The 18,988-nt window shown below is 39.9% G+C and overlaps 1 protein-coding gene and 1 long non-coding RNA gene across 6 annotated transcripts; both read left to right on the top strand.

Annotated features, from left to right (window-relative positions):
- Nucleotides 1-21: 21 nt before the first annotated feature.
- FAIM (Fas apoptotic inhibitory molecule) lies at nt 22-17,805 on the top strand. Of its 5 annotated transcripts, none has more exons than XM_081574095.1 (6): nt 22-177; nt 648-856; nt 5,404-5,536; nt 5,891-6,119; nt 12,584-12,633; nt 17,359-17,805. In XM_081574095.1, the coding sequence occupies exons 3-6, from the start codon at nt 5,426-5,428 to the stop codon at nt 17,506-17,508; spliced, it is 540 nt and encodes a 179-aa protein (XP_081430221.1). In that variant the 5' UTR covers nt 22-177; nt 648-856; nt 5,404-5,425; the 3' UTR covers nt 17,509-17,805. The 5 variants fall into 5 exon arrangements, 4 of the variants coding, with proteins under 4 accessions (XP_081430221.1, XP_081430217.1, XP_081430218.1 ...); XM_081574091.1 differs by having other exon boundaries at nt 606-4,081; XR_014077992.1 differs by lacking the exons at nt 22-177; nt 648-856 and adding exons at nt 863-4,081; nt 6,418-6,514.
- Nucleotides 9,796-12,092, top strand: LOC145539844 (uncharacterized). The gene is made up of 2 exons (XR_014077993.1): nt 9,796-10,843; nt 10,966-12,092. It is a non-coding gene; the product is annotated as an uncharacterized LOC145539844 (long non-coding RNA).
- Nucleotides 17,806-18,988: the final 1,183 nt, after the last annotated feature.

The raw sequence follows: 18,988 nt of genomic DNA, 5'->3' as shown, positions 1-18,988 counted from the left end.
GGGCGGCGGTTGGCGCTGGGCACCTCGGGGACCTGAAGCGCGACAAAGAGTCGGCGCGCTCGGAGCTCTCGCTTCCGCGGAGGTTGCGTCTGGTTCTCGGCGAAGGGCCTAAGAGTTCCAGTCGGTGGAACCCACCGGTCTCTGGGCCCAGAGCCCCCAGAGGCCCACGGCGCCCAGGTGAGCCTCGCGGCCCAGGTGGGGCGGTCCGGCCGGCCCGGAAGCCCCTGCGCGCAGCCCCGGGCGCCCCCGCCGCGGTGCGGGCGGCCGCCATCTCCGGGCTGCGGCGGCGGGCGTGCCGCGCAGTGGGCGGTGTCCTGGCGGCGGTGCGACCCCGCGCGAGGCCTAGGCCCGCGCGGGAGGTGGGGAGGGGGCTCCGGGCGTCTCCCAGAGACCCGGCCGCTGGCGGGGCGGAGACCCGGCAGGGCGGCCGTGTGCTCTAGCCCGGCCAGGCCCTGGAACCCGCGGCTCCGGCCTCTGCCCGACTATAAATTCATTATTTGTCGCAGTCGGAAAAGTGGAGCAGGCGTCACAGGGAAGGAAGCGCAGGAGCCGTACCTTCGCTCCCTGGGAGCACCGGGTTAACATTAAGGTGTCTTTCCTTCCAGTCCCCTTTTCCCTGCAAAAATGAGCCGGCTGTATTTTTGCAGAACCCGGATCACGAAGTGCTGCAGCCTGGCTTCTTTGTCTTACCAATACATCTCACGCGTCTGCGCGCGGCTGATGTTTGCCTCCATCCTTTTTATTGGCCGCGAACGGGTGCTTTGGTGCCAGGTTTTCCGCGCCTGACCAGGGCTCGACGCTTGCTGAGTGACTGTGATTCACTCCACGGATTATCTCCACGATGGTGAACATACAGGTGGTTTTCAGTTCTTAGCTATTACAAAAAACGATTCGTTGAGCACTGTTCCCTCTGGCTTTTTGATGTGTAGAAATGCTTGCGGTACTCCTTGCAAAATGCTCCTTGGAAAAGTTATTCGCGTTTTTTGTGCCTCACACTTGGGAACATCTGGCTCAGAGAGTTAACTGACACTTTGCTGGAGGTCCCAATGCTGATCCGGCGGACATCGGCAACACCTCTTTGTTAAGTTTGACGTGTCGTGTGCAATAGCTGGCCTTACCTAGAGCTTTGCTGAAAAGAAACTGAATACCTTAGTAATTTTTAAAACCGACTTAGGTTTAGCTTGGATGAACCATTACAGCCCCCAGTACGATTAAACCTAAGTTAAAGCAAAATTCAGGCTGGGATTAGATAAATAGTGGAAACGTTTTAAAGTCCTACTCTGAAACAGGGATGTTGAATTGCTAGGATAAGGATTTTAAATGATTATGCTGAGGGATGTGTCACTAGAGCCTCCAGAAACTTGCCGTGAAGACATGTAAACTTTCAAGTAAGTGACATTGTCCTTATCAGTGAAAATAAATGGAATTTGTTTTTCCATCCTTTTTACTTACATTTTAAAACCTGTGTGCTGAAATAGAGGAAATTTTTCTTTGTAATGATCATTTTCCAGTTTGGTCTCATGGTCCCGATAACTAAATGTATGTATAAGTTTAAAATGACAATGGATGAATTCGTTTCTCTCAAGTTTTAAAGCATAGGCTTCCCTGGTCTTCCCACCCATTTGGCAGGGCTAGGATCCTTTCTCCGGAGGCCTTTTCTGGTTCTTTGTTGTTTAGTCCCTAAGTCGTGTCTGACTCAGTTTTGAGACTTAGCCTGCCAGGCTTCTCTGTCCAAGGATTTTCCAGGCAAGAATACTGGAGTGGGTTGCCATTTCCTTCTCCAGATAATCTTCCTGACCCGGGGATTTATCTAAGAGCACCACCCCCGTCCCCTGTGTTGGCAGACAGATTCTTTACCTCTGAGCCACCTGGGTAGCCCTATTCTGTTCTTTACTGCTTCCCTTTCCAAGGACAGTCCCATGGCTGTGCTGTAATCATCTTTTGTCTCTCCAGAGTCTCTCACTCTGAGCTTAGCGCCTGGCATATGAGTGACTGATGACTGCTAGCATAGTGGATGAATTTAGAATACGAGGTGAATTTAGAATATGACAGTAGCTTAGAGATTTGTGTGACAGGTAAATTTTATTATTCAAATGAGTAAGGTAGAAACCCGGGACATGTACAGCTGTGATCATCTCTTGGTCATAAGCGAAATCATATTCCAAGAAACACTACTGGCAGGACACCCGGGTTGTTGTTTTTTAGTAATTTTGTTGATATATAATTCATATACCATACAATTCACCCATCTAAAGGATACAATTCAATGGGTTTTTTTGTGTATTACAGTATTAATTTTTAAAAGTTGTGATCAATATATATGGCATAAAAATTGCCATTTTAAAATGTCCAGTTCAGTGACTTAAATGAACATAAAGTTCATTTATGATGTACAGCCATCACCACTATTTCCAAAACATTTTCAACACCTTCAACTGATACTCCCTAAATAACTGTTGAATGTATGAATGAATGTTGATTGATAGTAGAGAGAAGAATATTTTATGTGACCTTGATTTCTAACCTCTCTTCTAATTTGTTGTGTTGTCTTTTATGCTTTATATGAAATATAATTAAGAGGGTACCAAGTCTTATCTTAGTGTGGTAATATTTGAAATCCCTTAAAGTGAAAAACTGGGCAGTTCTTTCAAGTTTGTTGAATTGCTAAACTTTCTAGAGTCTCTAAAAGTTGTAGAGCAAAATCTGAGTGATATCCCAAACTCGCCTCTGATTTCTGAAAGATACGTACCCTAGGTTATATTATGCTATTTGGCTTACTCTATTGCTCTGTGTTCTTTTTGCTTTGTTAGTTGCAAGATACCCTCCACTTTCATAGGAGATATGCTAAGAGGTATTTTTAAGACTAGAAAAATCCACAAATACATAAGGTGCTAATTAAAAAAAGGGATTTATTTCAGGTACAATGTATTTTGAATCTTTAGTTTTTATTCTAAACTGTTAAGCTTTTCTTTGTCTGTTGGGTTGCTTTTATGGGTGCTAAGGTCTTCTTTAATATCTTTTAAGTAGCAGTTTGTCACGTTTGGTTATTTCCAGACAAAAAAAGATTGGCAATCTCCCATTTTTACAAGGAGAGAGCACCCTTGGACATCTATATGGAAAAGACGAGACTAGAGTAGGTCTTGGAAGCAAAAAAATAGTTGAATTTATTATTCAAAAGGTTTGACAGGGGTACAATTGTTAATCCTAAATCTTCAAATGTGGATGGTTTCCTATGCATGTGAGTATTACATTTGCTTCTGATTTTTAGCGTGATAGCCCAGATACTATTTAGTTAATTACACAGGTGTTCTGGACTCTAGATTTGGCTTGGCCTCTTCTGGTGACCTGAGCAAACCATATAACTTTTGTGAATTCATTATTGGCACTAGTAAATTAAGTGGGTTTGAGTAAGTGGGCAAATTAAGTTTGCTCTTAGAAAGCAAACTAGCACATCCCTGGCTGCTTCCTGCAAGCTTAACATTTCTTTGAAGTTATCTTTAAAAAATTTTTTAAATTATGTATTGCACCATAATACACCTTTCTAAATTTTAATATGAAGATTGAATTTTAAATTTGTTACTACCATGTAACATGGATGCCTCCAGAGGATGCATTCTGTTTATCCTGGGGTTTTCTGTATGCCCTGACCTACTGCCTCATACCCTTGGGGCTTCTTCTCAATTTGAGAAGCAAGGGACCCAGAGGACCTCTACGTCTCTTGCAACTCTGACATGGTATGATACTTGAAATAAACTAGAGTTTATTCTCTTAATTTTAGGAAATTATAAATCCATAACAGGGAAAAATATGACTGGCTAATTTGCATGATTTAATTTCTTTCCCTGACAATTAGAGATTGCAATTCTATTGTATGTAAAAGCTGTTTCATCAGAAACTGCATGCATTTTAAGAAATGGATTGCAAAATTAGAAAAACTCTTTGCACGTGTCATCTTTTTTGCTCTCAATCTTTCTTTGCTGCACTTCTGCTTTTTTCTTTCCTGGCTCCTAATTGGATTAAAGACTGTTTTGCCAACCATGGCATCTGGAGATGACAGTCCTATCTTTGAAGATGACGAAAGGTAAATGTCTTGCATTGTGATAAAACTGGATTATGAAGCTTTAAAGATGGGCTTTAATCATTCAGGAGAGTATCCAGGCTACTTTTTTGGAGAACACATTTTGTAATACTGCAGAATGCGTAGTTGTGCTTCTCTGTGATTTCCAGCAAGGGTGGTGAACACCTGGCATGGAGGTGGCCACCACTAATGTGGCATCCTTTCCCATAAAACCTGGATGTGAGGTCTGCAAATCCCTCCCAGCACAAAATTCTTGGCAGTCACTTCCAAAAGATATAAAACCTATTTACTGTTTCTGGTTTAGAGCCTACAAAGGAGATTAGAGTGAATGAAGAAGAAGATGTAGTTAAGAGAATAGACTCTGGGACCAGACTCCTAAAATTACATCCCGTCTGCCACTTACTGTCATTGTGACCTTAGACGAGCCTTTAGCCTCTCTGAGCCTCAGTTTCCTCATCTGTGAATAGAGGAATAATAGTACCCACCTCATAGTGGGGATCCTTTGAGTTAATGTGTATAAAGCTTAGAACAGTGATTGGCACACAGTAAGTACTGAATAACTGTTAGCTATGAACATTACTGCTGTAATGTTACTTCTCTCAAAGCTAAAAATCTGTATCGGTATAAAAATATTACTTATATGTTGTATATGCATTATATATAATATATATTTTATATTAAGACATTAATATAAAATACATGTTTAAGTTGTGCCAGAAACGTCACAAAACAGAATCCTTTATATTTTTAATAAGATTTCCTGTAATAATGACAAGATTACTGTCTTCCATAACATTTTTATATCTATTATGGAACATTTCTTCCATGACTTTTTTTCTCAGTCTTAGTATTTTTAAATTAGAACCTTTTTTGTTCAAATGAATCCCTAGTTATTGGTTCAAGTATAAAAGGTTTTAAGAATTCTTGCTTTAGAGTGATAGGATCTGAAAAAAACAAAACCAAAATTAAGTACTGTGCTTTTTAAATGACAGGAGGGAGGAGTAGAAACTTTTAGTGACCTTTCTGTGGCCAAGCTTAGAATACTGTCCTGGATAAACTGATTGGTTCTTAATCCTATTACTATTAAGGTGACTTTGGAATTATCTGACTGTATACCCATAGATAGTAATTTCATCTTAAAAGAAGAATGCATAACAGGGTGAAAATAGTTACATGTATTGTAAGTAGGCTTTTTTAGCTTATATCACTTTAATATTTTGTAATTTTAGGGCTTTTCAAGATCTGATATTTTCACCTTGGAAGGATTAATTGGTTATTCTGTTACTGTTTTTGCCTATTATAATTGCTTAATTTTATTTCCTTAGCCCTCCTTACAGCCTAGAAAAAATGACAGATCTTGTAGCTGTTTGGGAAGTTGCTTTAAGTGATGGAGTCCATAAAATTGAATTTGAACATGGGACTACATCAGGCAAACGAGTGGTGTATGTAGATGGGAAGGTAGGAAAAAATGTTACTTTGTGAAATAGAGTATACAGAGAATCTTGATTTTGCTAATGTATATTCTTCTGTGTGAATTCAGTGCCTTTCCCTTACAATGGTTATATCTTTATATATTGGCTTGTATCATTTTTGCCATACAAAGCAGACTAATAATAATTGTGGAATTCATAGACTATAACATCTGTACTTAACTTTAAAATGCCTTTATTTTCCAAATTTTTTGTATCATGAAGTAATAAAATCACATCTAAATAGCACTGCCATTTATTTCCTTTAATTATATTATTTCCAAAGGTAAACATTAAATTTTCTCCCATTTGTATGGTTTAACTTTTGTATTTTATGACTTAGGAAGCGATAAGAAAAGAGTGGATGTTCAAACTGGTGGGCAAAGAAACCTTCTGCGTTGGAGCCGCAAAGACAAAAGCGACCATAAACATTGACGCCGCGCGTGCTTTCGCTTATGAATATACCCTGGAAATTAATGGGAAAAGTCTCAAGAAGTATATGGAGAACAGATCAAAAACCACCAATACTTGGGTATTACATTTGGATAGTGAGGACTTTAGAGTTGTGTTAGGTAAGTAAGTGAAAGCCATTTCTGAAAAATCTATTGACTTTTTATGATGGCTATTTACTTTAGTTCCTCTAACTCTCCAGACCTTTTATGGGAGCTTTGAATAGGAGAGTGTTACGTTCAGGTGTATTTCTCATGTGTCCTCTGGGAGTAAAGCATTCGTTGAATTGACCGATTTATATGGAAAATGTGAGAGCCAGATTTTATAGTGGTAGATTTGAAAATTATAAACTTGGGTTTAAAAAAAGAAATTTTGATGTAGACATTTAATTTGTCATTATTTGATATTTCTCTTCAACAGAATGTCTAAAGGCAGTTGGAAATTTAAGGTTTATCAGAAAGAAGGGAGTTTTTCTCTAGGTTTAGGACTACAGCAGATCAAAATAATCGAAGTCCAGGTAAAGTAGATTAAAAAATAAAAAGTAAGCCATTGATCTTTAAGCTAAATTCTACTGTTACATATTGCCATCTGTGTTCTTGATTTCTGTTGGGCCTACAAAACTTGAAAGACAAGTATTTTCTACCTTTGTTCATTACTGGTTACTCCTAGTATTTTCTGCTTCTCATATCACTGAAAATGAAAGTGTTAGTCACTCAGTGGTGTCCAACTATTTGCAAACCCACCAGGCTTCTCTGTCCATGGAATTCTCCAGGCAAGAATAGTGGAATGGGTTGCCATTCCCTTCTCCAGGGGATCTTCCCAATCCAGGGATTGAACACAGGTCTCCTGCATTGCAGGTGGATTCTTTACCGTATGAACTAGCCTCCTATCAACTAAGTTAAGAGTTACCAGGGAATCCAAGATTATGTAGATCATCTCATTGATTTATTGATTGATTTAGGTAATACTGAGAACCTCATAAATGGCAGCTTATGTATCAGGCCTTGAGGATACGTAAATGAAGAGACTTTGTCCATGTCTTTGAAGAGAGTATAGTTTAATTGAATGCTAGAAAAATTTTTTAAGAATGAAAAATACTTATCAAGTGTAAATGCACATAGTTGAAAGAAAGAAGCCAAAAAAAACTCCTGTATGGTTTATTTATTAAAGAAATTGGGTCAGATTTTTCTTGAAGAGGATAGGATATGGTCTGAATTTTGTGGATTCCATTCCTGTGATATTCTTCTATTAGTATTTCCTACAAATTGGTATTTGAAGAATTGATCAAATTTAAGGTGTTTTCATTTTTCAGGCAAGACCACTTTATAGTTTATTCTATCAAGAGGCACATGGTTTTGCTTTGTCTAATTTTTTGATATTGGCACCACTAATACCTAAGTGTCTATATCCATTAATTCATTAACAGTTGCCAGATGGATATATTCTGATTCCATCATTTCTTGTTCGTTAGCTGGAGTATTCATTCAGTGAGAAACTTCCTGTGTACAGTGAGAAACTTCTGTGTCTACTCTTTAGTTACACAGAGGTACATTTTGTATAACAAATGTAGGATCACAGCTTGTTTTCCCTTAACTACCAGTTTTCAAGATATTAAATTGACTACTTTTTCTTTCCTAAAGGTGATCATTTAGGTTTTTTTTTTAATCATTGGGCTTCCCAAATAACTTGTGGATTTAAACAAGTTGTGATGTTTCAGTACACTGCAATTATTATCCTTACTGATGCTCAAATTGTCCCATTTTTGGCCAATGTGGTGCTCTTTAGATTGGCTCCTGAGTCAAGCAAATTGTGTACATGCATAGGTAGATAGATATCAGGAGGAACAGGGAAGAGAGGGAGAGACTTTATAAAAAAAATAAAATAGCTTATGAGTTCATACTGATACTTGTAATTCAAATTCCAGGATACCAGTTTTTTATTTGATCTCCTCTAATATGTTTATGTTCATTCTTCCACACTGAGAATCCTTCTTCTCAGGGACACAGAGGATGATGCAAATAGAATATAATTACTCATTTCCTTTGTGCCATAATTATGTACATATTAATCTCAGTTAACAACAGAAATACTCTACCACCATTAATACAGTGACTGCCCAAAATTTGTCCTCCTTGGTGGCTCAGCGGTAAACAATCTGTCTACAATGCAGAAGCCACAGGAGACACAGGTTTGATCCCTGGGTTGGTAAGATCTCCTGACGGAGGGCGTGACATCCCACTCCAGTATTCTTGCCTGGAGAATCCCATGGACAGAGGAGCCTGGCGGACTACAGTCCACAGGGTCACTAAGAGTCAGACATGACTGACGCAACTTAGCAAGTACACTTGCCCACAATTTAAAACAACTTTTTGCATATCATTTTCCAATTGTACTGTATCTGCATTGTAGAACATACAGCTGTTATATACTATGCCTTGTCCCTTCCAACCCATGCTTGGTAAATAAATGTTTATTTATTGCTTTCAAGTCATTCTGTTGTTCCTTCTCTCTGATCATTTTGCTTGTCCGAAACTTGTTCTATATTGCATTCCTTAGAAGGATTCATGGGAACAGTGTTTCTTGAGTTCTTGCTTATTGGTCCTATTTGTCTGTGTTTTTTATACCTGAAAGTCAGTTTGGCTGGAAACAACATTCTTGGCTCACATTTTCTTTCCTTGAGTATTGTAGATATATTACTCCACTTCTAGCATAAAGTTTACTGTCAGAAAGTCTGATGACAATCTGATATTCTCTTAAAAGCACCTTATTGTTTTTGCCTAATTTTACTAGACTGTGTCAGGGTAATGATCATCCTTGGTCAGTCTTCTCAGGTACATGGTAAATCTTTCCAGTAGGTAGAATCAAATCTTGTTTTACTTTGAATTATAGTTTAAGAATTTGTTCTGTTCCTTTGCTTTGGTTTTCTTCCTCATGGATGCCTATCATATATGTGTTGGATCTTTTGGCCTGTCTTCTAAATTTGTCAGTTTATCTCACATCATTTTTAATAGTACTTATCTTTCTTTCCTTTCTCCCTTTCTGCCTGCCTACCTTTCTCTCTCTTTCTTTAAATTGGTAGACTTACTTTCTAGAGTAGTTTGAAGTTTAAAGCAGAAAGCACTGAGTTCACATATGCTCACTCTGCCACCCCCCCCACCCCCAGTTTTTCCTTTTATTAACATCTTGTGTTGGTGTGGTAGTTCCTTGTAATTGGCAAACCAATATTGTCTCTACTGGAGACGGTACAAACTCATGCCTCTGCTGCCACTACCACCATCTTCATCATCAGTTTTCAAAGTTTCTTCATCCCTCCATCTTCATCGTCAGCTTTCAGATTTTCCTCATCCATTGAGTGAGTTGAGGCCGTGAACATACAGCTCCCCTGCCTCTCCTCTCCCACCTTCACCACCTTCAATTTCTGTCTCCTCTGCCTTTTGTTTGACATCATTAGAGTAGTTAATATTTGTATTCTCTTCTGTAGCCATAATTAAATTCTCCTGTGTTTTTTCTATAGGTTAATTTTAAAACTAAAAACCAATAAATAGCATTTATATTATTATGATCTGTAAATATTTTTGGAGTGGGCTCTGGTTACATTCTTTCTCTATATTATTGTCACACCACCTGTGCCACTCAAAGGAAGTTGTTAGTATCAAGGTCAAATGGGTTCTCTGTTCTATAATCTACCAGTTTCTCAAAATGTACCTCATTTTTGTTTTCTTCACAATTGGACCATGATTTTTTTTTTTAGTTTTTTGTTTTTCCAGGCTCTTCTGGTGGTTTTTGTCTTTTCTTGTTGGAAATGAATATGTATCTTTTCTGTGCTCATGTTCCGAATGTCTGTTTGCATTATTTTACTCCCATTGTCTATTGCCCAATATTCTTAGGCATTTGTTGACTTCCTGTTGGCTTCCCAGGCCTGCTGCCCAGTGGCTGTCCTGGGATTGCTCTTATGGAACCCTGGCTTTAGTCCCATCAGTTTTTGCATCCCACAACTGCCAGTTTTACCTTAGTAACTCCCTAAGGGTGTCCAGGAGTTATATGTTATGTGACTATCATACAAAATAAATACTTTGGCTGAGAATACAGTTTTAGCTTTAAAATGTTTCTTTTTTTCCTCAGAATTTTTGAAAGCCTTTTTCTAGTCTCTTCTGTCGTCCATGGTTTTGAATGAGAAGTTTACACCAGTCTGAATCTCATTAGTTAGTATTTTTTTCTGTCTGGAAGCTTTTGGGGGCTCATTTTTATTTTCCAAAGTCTTACAATGATGTGTTTAGAAATCTAGTGGGTCACTAGGTGCTTTATTTTTAGGCGAAAAATTGTATTTCAGCATTTTTTTAAATTTGCCTGTTTTCAAAATTGAGTGAGGTTGATCGTCTTTTCATACGTAAGGTCCTTTTGTGTTTCATTTCTGATAATGCCTGTGTGTGTCCTGTGACCTGTTTTCTTTTGGGTTGTTGGTCTTTATTCGCCTTGATTGCTAGGAGTCTTTCTGTTACTAAGCGCTGTAATAGAAGTTAGTGCTGTGAGTTCTGAGTGCTGTGAGCTTCAGATATTTTTCTGTTTGTCATTTATCGTATGACTTTGCTTATGTGTGTGTATATGGGTTATTTTAATCATCCAGAAATCTTTTTTACTTTCATGTAGTCAGAGTTACTCTCTTTTCCTTTTATGGCTTCTGATTAGCAATGTTCTTCAGAGGAATGTTAATACCAGCTATTATAGAAAATCTGAGTACATGCAACTATTACAGAAAATCTGAGTATGTGTACATTTTCAGGAGGCCAACTAAATAAAATTCCAACTATCACCTCCATCATAGTTTATTGGAGCACTGTGGGCTCTGGTGCCATGTGAGCTGGGTTTCCCACAACTGTGGCCATAGATGCTTCCCATTCAGGCTGCCTTTGGGTGGCCACTCCCATATCTCCTGAGCCGTCTGCCTTTGTCTCTGTGCTTCTAGCCCAGCTCCAAGCCCTTTCTCCACTCTCCAAGTGAGGCTCCTATCTCGAGGTGCAGGGAGAAAAGACCCTGTTCCTGGAGTAGGTGGCTTGTCGGAGTCAAGGTACCTCATCCTTGACCCCCAGGCAACCTTTGACCCCTAGGCTCCTTGTAAACACACAGGTCCTGCTTCTCTCTAGTCTTTGTTATAACAACCAAAGCTTGTCTTCTGGCTGCTTGATGAGTATAGTCTTCTCTCCTGACACTCCTGGGGACCCTGACATTCACAAGTGGTTCTGGGGATCTTCCCCAAAATGCACGTATGTCTGTGCGCATGGCACACATATAGCTCAGTTGGTAAAGAATCAGCCTGTAATGCAGGAGACCCCGGTTTGATTCCTGGGTCAGGAAGATCTGCTGGAAAAGGAATAGGCTACCCACTCCAGCATTCTTGGGCTTCCCTTGTGGCTCAGCTGGTAAAGAATTTGCCAGCAACGCAGGAGACCTGGGTTCGATCCCTGGGTTGGGAGGATCTGCTGGAGAAGGGAAAGGCTACCCACTCCAGTATTCTGGCCTAGGGAATTCCATGGTATAGTCCATGGGGTCACAAAGAATCGGACAGGACTGAGTAACTTTCACTTTCACTGGAGTGAGCTGTGGCCACTTAGCTAATGCCCAAGTGTATCATGGCAGCATTTTGCTCTATTGTGTCAGCACTGTACTCAGCACAGTCCACCAAATACTATACCTATATTTTTTTCTTATGGTTTGATAACTTTTCCCCAAAGTGAAATCATAACAAAATGAATAGAGATTATTGTACTCTTCAGTATGAAATTTAAGGCTAAATTGCTGTCTGTCTATATGAACCCTATGCAGCCTTTTTTGTGGTCTCTTTGTACCATCATCCAGGTGGGTCAGTATGAGAGGCAGGGAGAATCATCTAGTTTCTGATGTTAAAGAAAATTTGGAGAAGGATAAATTAGGAATTTGGGATTAACAGATGCACACTGCATATATAAAATAAATAACCAACAAGGACCTATTGTATAGATCAAGGAACTCTATTCAGTATTTTGTAATAACCTATAAGGGAAAAGAATCTGAAAAAGGAAAGCAATATTGGCTATAATCCAAAAAATAAAAATGAAAAAGGGATAAGGTCAAATATTACATTACTTGAAATATGTAGGTTTTTAAAAAGCCCAAAGCACTCTTTAATTTGGTAAAATATATTGATATCCTAAGGGAAACATATTGTAATCCTGGGAGTGTGTAAACCCTTCTTTGATTCAATACCAAACCTTAGAAATTTAATTAAAACATTTCAGATGATATGAAAAAAAAAGGACATTCTCCTATGGAAAGGTCTCTCCTTATATTCATTTGTCTGTATCCTCCTTTATAGATTTTCTTTAACACATCTTCATCGGTGTATATTATATCATGATTTTGTCTTAAAAGATTGGTTTCATTTTGATTTTGTGAACAAAAAAACACAATTTCTTCAAATTTGGAAGAATTGCAAAGCCATGAAAAGTTAATGGAGTTTTCAAAATCCAGTGTATCAAACTTCTCTTAAAATAATAAAGAGTTAACTTTAAATTGCAGGTTATAATTTCTTTGTAACCGGTTACTTTTACAGAGAAAGACACCATGGATGTGTGGTGCAATGGTAGAAAAATGGAGACGGCGGTAAGTTGATCATTTGATTACTGTCACCACGTGTGTGAGTGACCAGTGAAACGTTGCTGTGTTTCCTAACTATGCAGATTTTTATAATTAATGAAGATCCTTTTGGTTATAAACACAAAAGAGATGAAGTAATCCTGACTCCAGAACCTGAAGCCCTTTCCTGGGCAGTGCCTGGGGTAGTGAGAGTTTGGAAACAACTCATCTTGTGACTGGTACCAGCCTCAGACCCTGCTTGTCCTCTCCTGGACTATCCTCTATCCTAAAAAGATCTATCCCACATTTTAAAAATTCCTCCCCAAAGGTTGCATCCTCCTGTGTTTATCCTGGTTTAAGTGATGCTTTATACTACTGTTTCTCAAATTTGCATGCACAGAATCATCTCAGATCTTGTTAAAATGCATATTCTAACATGTCCTCAGGTGATGCCCAAGTTGCTGGCCCATGGTCACACTCTGAATAGGAAAGCTTCACACCATACACTCAAAACAGATGGTACTTTCTAAAAGCAAAGGTTGTGAAAAAGAAACGAAGCACACATGTCAGATGACACAAAGGCGGACAGGAAAGGGCACTGTCACAAACCCCAGAAGACAAGTGGAATTTGTAGGCTAGCAGTGCTGAGAGGCTGCCCTGCTCACTGTAGCCGAGAAGACCCTAGTGTGTTGGACTTTTGCTGCCTTGCACTGTTAATGGCTGTGGTGGGATGAGTACAGAAATAAATTTCAAGTAGGTGGGAAATAATAGTGGTGTGCACAGCACAAGGAGGAAGTGAAGCAGAGGAGATGGTCCTGGACACAGGGAGTGCGGGCCTAGGAGCTGGAATCACTGGGGGAAATATCCACGTGTTATGGGATCAGCTGGCAGGTAGGGGCGTACTGTCCTGGGTGTCTCCTTTCATGCTGACTTCAGTTGTGACACCAGAGCTAGAGATGATGAAAAGCATGAGAAGCTCTCTTTGCCGGGCATACCGCAGCTAGCTACCCATTGTGGTTGCTGCTATTACCTTCTTTATCTGTTGTAGGTCTGGGAGGGTGAGGAGATGTCCTTGGAGGGAAGGCCTGGAATGAATTTATTCAGTAGACAAGCTAGAATCTGCTGGGCCTTGCAACTGCTTCTAAGGAAGTACACAAGCCAGAAATCAAAAGTTACAAAGATTAACGCGTGTATGTTTCTTAATCCTGATATTAATTCTCGAAGGGAAATGCAACCAGGGTTCACTCAAAATTGAACCTCAGCATTTGAGCCCCGCTCCGGGTTCCATCTACCCATTGAGACTTTTATGCAGAGAGACTTAGTGAGCTCTTCAATATTTTAGGGCCTGTTTTGGACCAGATTCAGTTACCATTAACATGGATTGGGTACCTGCTGTGTGCCTGATGCCATACCTGGTGGTCCTTTCTATTCTTTCTGTCCTACCATGGAAATTTCTAGATGGAGAGTCAGCAGTTTGGGGTCACGTCCCCTCCAACCCTCCAGGAATTCTCCCATGCAAAAGTAGCATTGTTTCAAGAAGGTGGTTGGAAATAAGTAAGAAGTTGAAATAATATCCACTCACAATGTCTTTGTTCCTAACTGACAAGAAGCCACAAGTGTTTGGACAATAACTCTCTCTCACCCAGTTGTCTCCTCCTTGTAACTGCAGCCTAGTTGGCAAGGTAGTTTCAGCAGCTCTGTGTCGGGCAGCCTTCCCCAGCACTATGCACACCTGCTCTCGCTGCCTGTGAGCTGCAGCTTATTTTCTCCATTTCCTTTTCATCTCAAAGCATCGTGACCAGATTATGTATCTGTCAAATTGCCAGGAAGCAACTTACAAGGATTGGATTACTCAACCCTTGGTCTCCTCTCTAAATTGATTTTTACAGAAGTATGCCCTAAAGGCTTTTTTCAAAGCTCAATGTGAAAAGGGCTAAAAGAATACACTGGACTCCAGGATCAGCACCCCACCCCCAGTCCTTCTGGTGGTCAGTACACATCCGTGTTGGCCAGATTCTTCCCAGAGAAAAAGGAAAAGCTTCCCTCTCTGATGCCTCCTGTGCTTTCTTTGGTTAGATAATGTTAGCAACGGGACCTTGCTCTGTCTGCTTTGGCTGCCAGGAAGCTCATAGCCAAGTTGTACGTCTGATAGTGCTTCTTTTGCTTCTTGGCATAATTCATTTTTATCCTCTAAGCCTCATACTCTTCCTTACTTTTCTGTGCTACTTGGCTCCTATCTTTTTACTCTATATCAGTGCTGTTCAGTAGAAATATAGTATGAGCCACAGATATGAGCTTCATATATAACTTTTCTAGGAACCACATTTCAAAAGTCTTATGGTGAAGTTCCTCTTAATAAAAATTTAAGTCACTGTATCAAAAATATTATTTTTTAAAATGTAATAAATATATAAAGTTTCCAATGAGTTTTTTTTTAACCATTCTTTGTTTCATACTAAGTCTTCCAAATCCAGTGTGTATTTTCCCCTTTAACAGTGTACCTCATTTCAGACTCACCACATTTCATGCTCGATTGCCACCTGTGGCCAGGGGCTGTTGTACCATATACAGCAAGTCTAGACGTAGTTCAGTTCAGTCGCTCAGTCATGTCCATCTTTTTGTGACCCCATGGACTGCAGCATGCCAGGCTTCCCTGTTCATCATCAACTCCCAGAGCTTACTCAAACTCCTGTCCATCGAGTTGGTGATGCCATCCAACCATCTCATCCTCTGTCATCCCCTTCTTCTCCCGCCTTTGATCTTTCCCAGCATCTTGGTCTTTTCCAATGACTCAGTTCTCTGCATCAGGTGGCCAAAGTATTGGAGTTTCAGCTTCGGCATCAGTCCTTCCAATGAATATTCAGTACTGATTTCTTTTAGGATTGACTGGTTGGATTTCCTTGCAGTCCAAGGGACTCTCAACAATCTTCTCCAACACCACAATTCAAAAGCATCAATTCTTCAGAGCTCAGCTTTCTTTATAGTCCATACATGAATACTGGAAAAACGATAGCTTTGACTAGATGGACCTTTGTTGCCAAAGTAATGTCTCTGCTTTTTAATATGTTGTCTAGGTTGGTCATAGCTTTTCTTCCAAGGAGCAAGCATCTTTTAATTTCATGGCTGCAGTCACCATCTGCAGTGATTATTTTGGAACCCAAGAAAATAAAGTCTCTTACTTTTTCCATTGTTTCCCCATCTATTCGCCATGAAATGATGGGACCAGATGCCATGATCTTAGTTTTCTGAATGCTGGATTTTAAGCCAACTTTTTCACTCTCTTTTTTCACTTTCATCAAGAGGCTCTTTAGTTCTTCTTCACTTTCTGCCATAAGTGTGGTGTCATTTGCATATCTGAAGTTATTGACATTTCTCCCAGCAATCTGGATTCCAGCTTGTGCTTCCATCTAGCCCAGCATTTCACATGATGTACCCTGCATATATGTTAAATAAGCAGGGTGACAATATACAGCCTTGATGGACTCCTTTCCCGATTTGGAACCAGTCTGTTGTTCCATGTCCAGTTCTAACTGTTGCTTCTTGACCTGCATACAGATTTCTCAGGAGGCAGGTCAGGTGGTCTGGTATTCCCATCTCTCAGAATTTTCCACAGTTTGTTGTGATCCACACAGTCAAAGGCTTTGGCATAGTCAGTAAAGCAGAAGTAGATGTTTTTCTGGAACTCTCTTGCTTTTTTGATGATCCAGTGGATGTTGGCAATTTGATCTCTGGTTCCTCTGGCTTTTCTAAATCCAGCTTGAACATCTTGAAGTTCATGGTTCACATACAGTTGAAGCCTGACTTGGAGAATTTTGAGCAGTACTTTGCTAGCGTGCAAGATGAGAGAAATTTGTGTGGTAGTTTGAACATTCTTTGGCATTGCCTTTCTTTGGGATTGGACTGAAAACTGACCTTTTCCAGTCCTGTGGCCACTGCTGAGTTTTCCAAATTTGCTGGCATATTGAGTGCAGCACTTTCACAGCATCATCTTGTAGGATATGAAATAGCACAACAATCACCTCCACTGGCATTGTTTGTAGTGATGCTTCCTAAGGCCCGCTTGACTTCGCACTCCAGGATGTCTGGCTCTAGGTGAGTGATCACACCATCGTGGTTATCTGGGTCATGAAGATCTTTTTTGTGTAGTTCTTCTGTGTATTCTTGCCACCTCTTCTTCCAGTAGTGTTAGGTTTTATGTTATTTACATTATGAATTTACTGTAAGCCACCTTATAGCCTGAGAAACCTGATTTTCAGAGTGGTGAAGAACACTCCATCCCTTACTGACTGGGGTCTTCAGCAAGTTATTTAATGACTGTGTGCCTGTTTCTTCATGTATAAAATGGGGATAATAATTATACTCCAATCAGGTTATTGTGAGGATGCCATAAAGCAATACATGTAAACCATTCTTTGTATAGAAGGAATCACAAATTTCCTATCATTTTTACTTTTGAAAATAGTCGATATTTTCTGCATAGTATATGTTATAGACACATAGCCATGAGATATACTTCTTTTTTCCCTCTGAAACTTAAGATTCTTAAAGACTAAAGTGGGTACAAATAAAAGACTTTCAAATTATGACTGAGACCTAAAAACACCTAAAAATAAGCTTCTAACTTTAATTTTGCAAAGCTTACCATTCAGCTAACATGTACTTCATTATGCCTCCCTTTCTCGGTGATGTTAATGCTCTGGACAAAGATAAATGTTTCTGGAACACTAATTCCACCTTCTTTTGTTTGCCTAGGGTGAGTTTGTAGATGATGGGACTGAAACTCACTTCAATATTGGGAATCATGACTGTTACATAAAGGCTGTCAGTAGTGGCAAGCGGAAAGAAGGGATTATTCACAGTCTCATTGTGGATAACAGAGAAATCCCGGAGAGTCTTGAATGACTTCATGTTAATGAATTTTAATCTTAAGAAGTAAAGATCAGGACTTTTAAATTACTGTGGTAATTAAATATGTTCAGTATGTACTTTTCAGTACATGTAGTTACCTTGTTTTTATTTTTTAGTTACTTGAAACTAGTGTTTTAAGCATCAGGAAAAAAATATGTATCATAAAAATTAAAATTTATTTTGTAAATAATGTAAAATGTTTTAAAGTCAAACAGAAAATAAGATATGGGCCAGAAAAATCACTAATGTTTTACGGGAGCAACTTTTACTATAATAAACACTATAAAATAACATCGGTGCTGCTTGATTTGTCTTTCTTTAAATGGATGTCTTTGTATATATTTTTTAAAATGGATTTCTGACCAATGTATTCACTTTAAACTTTTTTTTTTGTTTTCATTTTTTGGGCACACTGTGTCTTCATTGCTGTGTGTGGGCTTTCTGTAGTTGTGATGACCTGGGGCTACTCTTCATTGGGGTGCACAGGCTTCTCATTGCAGTGGCTTCTCTCGTGGAGCACAGACTCTAGAGCAAGGATTGAGGCAGGAAACAGTGGGTCTCTGGGCCAGACACCTGGTGTTTGTCAAGTGGAGTGAAACTGAGCCTTTGTTTTCACCCAGATACTCCAAGGACAAAGCTAGTGGTAGCAGCCTAGTTCTGCTGAAGCAAAGAGATAAGGTGCCCACTCCTGAGGTCAAGGAAGACTTCCCTGTCTCTACATGTGCAGGAAGTCTTGAGAGTTGAAAAATGAGGGGACCCCATTCTATAATCAGTGTGGACATGCAGCCATAGGCTTCTACAATGGGATCCATCTTAGCAAAAAGTTGTGCATACATCTTGGGGAGGATCTATGGACCACTCAGGTGTGAAAAAAGAAACAATTGGCCAAGAGTAAACAAAGACCCAGAAGGACTGTCCTAGTAAGTGAACGACATCACCTCAGTACTGTGCTGCTCCTCCTCACTCAGGACAGCCGCATTACTCTCCAGGTGTGTCTCTGCCTAGCGTCTGATGTGCTGCACTCCTCCTCACTCAGGATGCCCACACTCCCCTCTGGGTGTGTCTCTGCCTAGTGTCTGATGTACCGCACTCCCCATTAGAGAGGCTGCCCATATCCTTTCTCTTGGGTCTGTATCTCTGCCCTGCTTCTGAGTTGGATAAACAAACTGGTTTCCTGTGTGCTCTCCCATACATTGTGCTGTGGCTCTAATAATAAACTTTGTACCTGTTTTTACAGTTTTTGCTTCCTTGAAACATTCTTGCTTTCAAACAGGGGCAAGAACCAGGGTCACTTTGCTTCTAGCCCCGAGTCCCTGGTGGTCTAGTGGGTAGGACTCTTGGTTTTCATTCAGGCTACTCAGGTTTAATTCCTGGGCAGGGAACTAAGATCTCTCTTCAGGACCATTTACTGCTGTCCCTCCGAGATCAGGCTCAGTAGTTGCGGTGCTTGGGCTTTGTTGCTCCGTGGCATGTG

Source organism: Giraffa tippelskirchi, chromosome 2, assembly GCF_054371585.1.
Source record: "Giraffa tippelskirchi isolate mGirTip1 chromosome 2, T2T-mGirTip1v1.2.pri, whole genome shotgun sequence".
Lineage (NCBI taxonomy): Eukaryota > Metazoa > Chordata > Mammalia > Artiodactyla > Giraffidae > Giraffa > Giraffa tippelskirchi.
The sequence above is the reverse complement of the archived record's forward strand: the minus strand, read 5'-3'. Positions and strand labels throughout refer to the sequence as shown.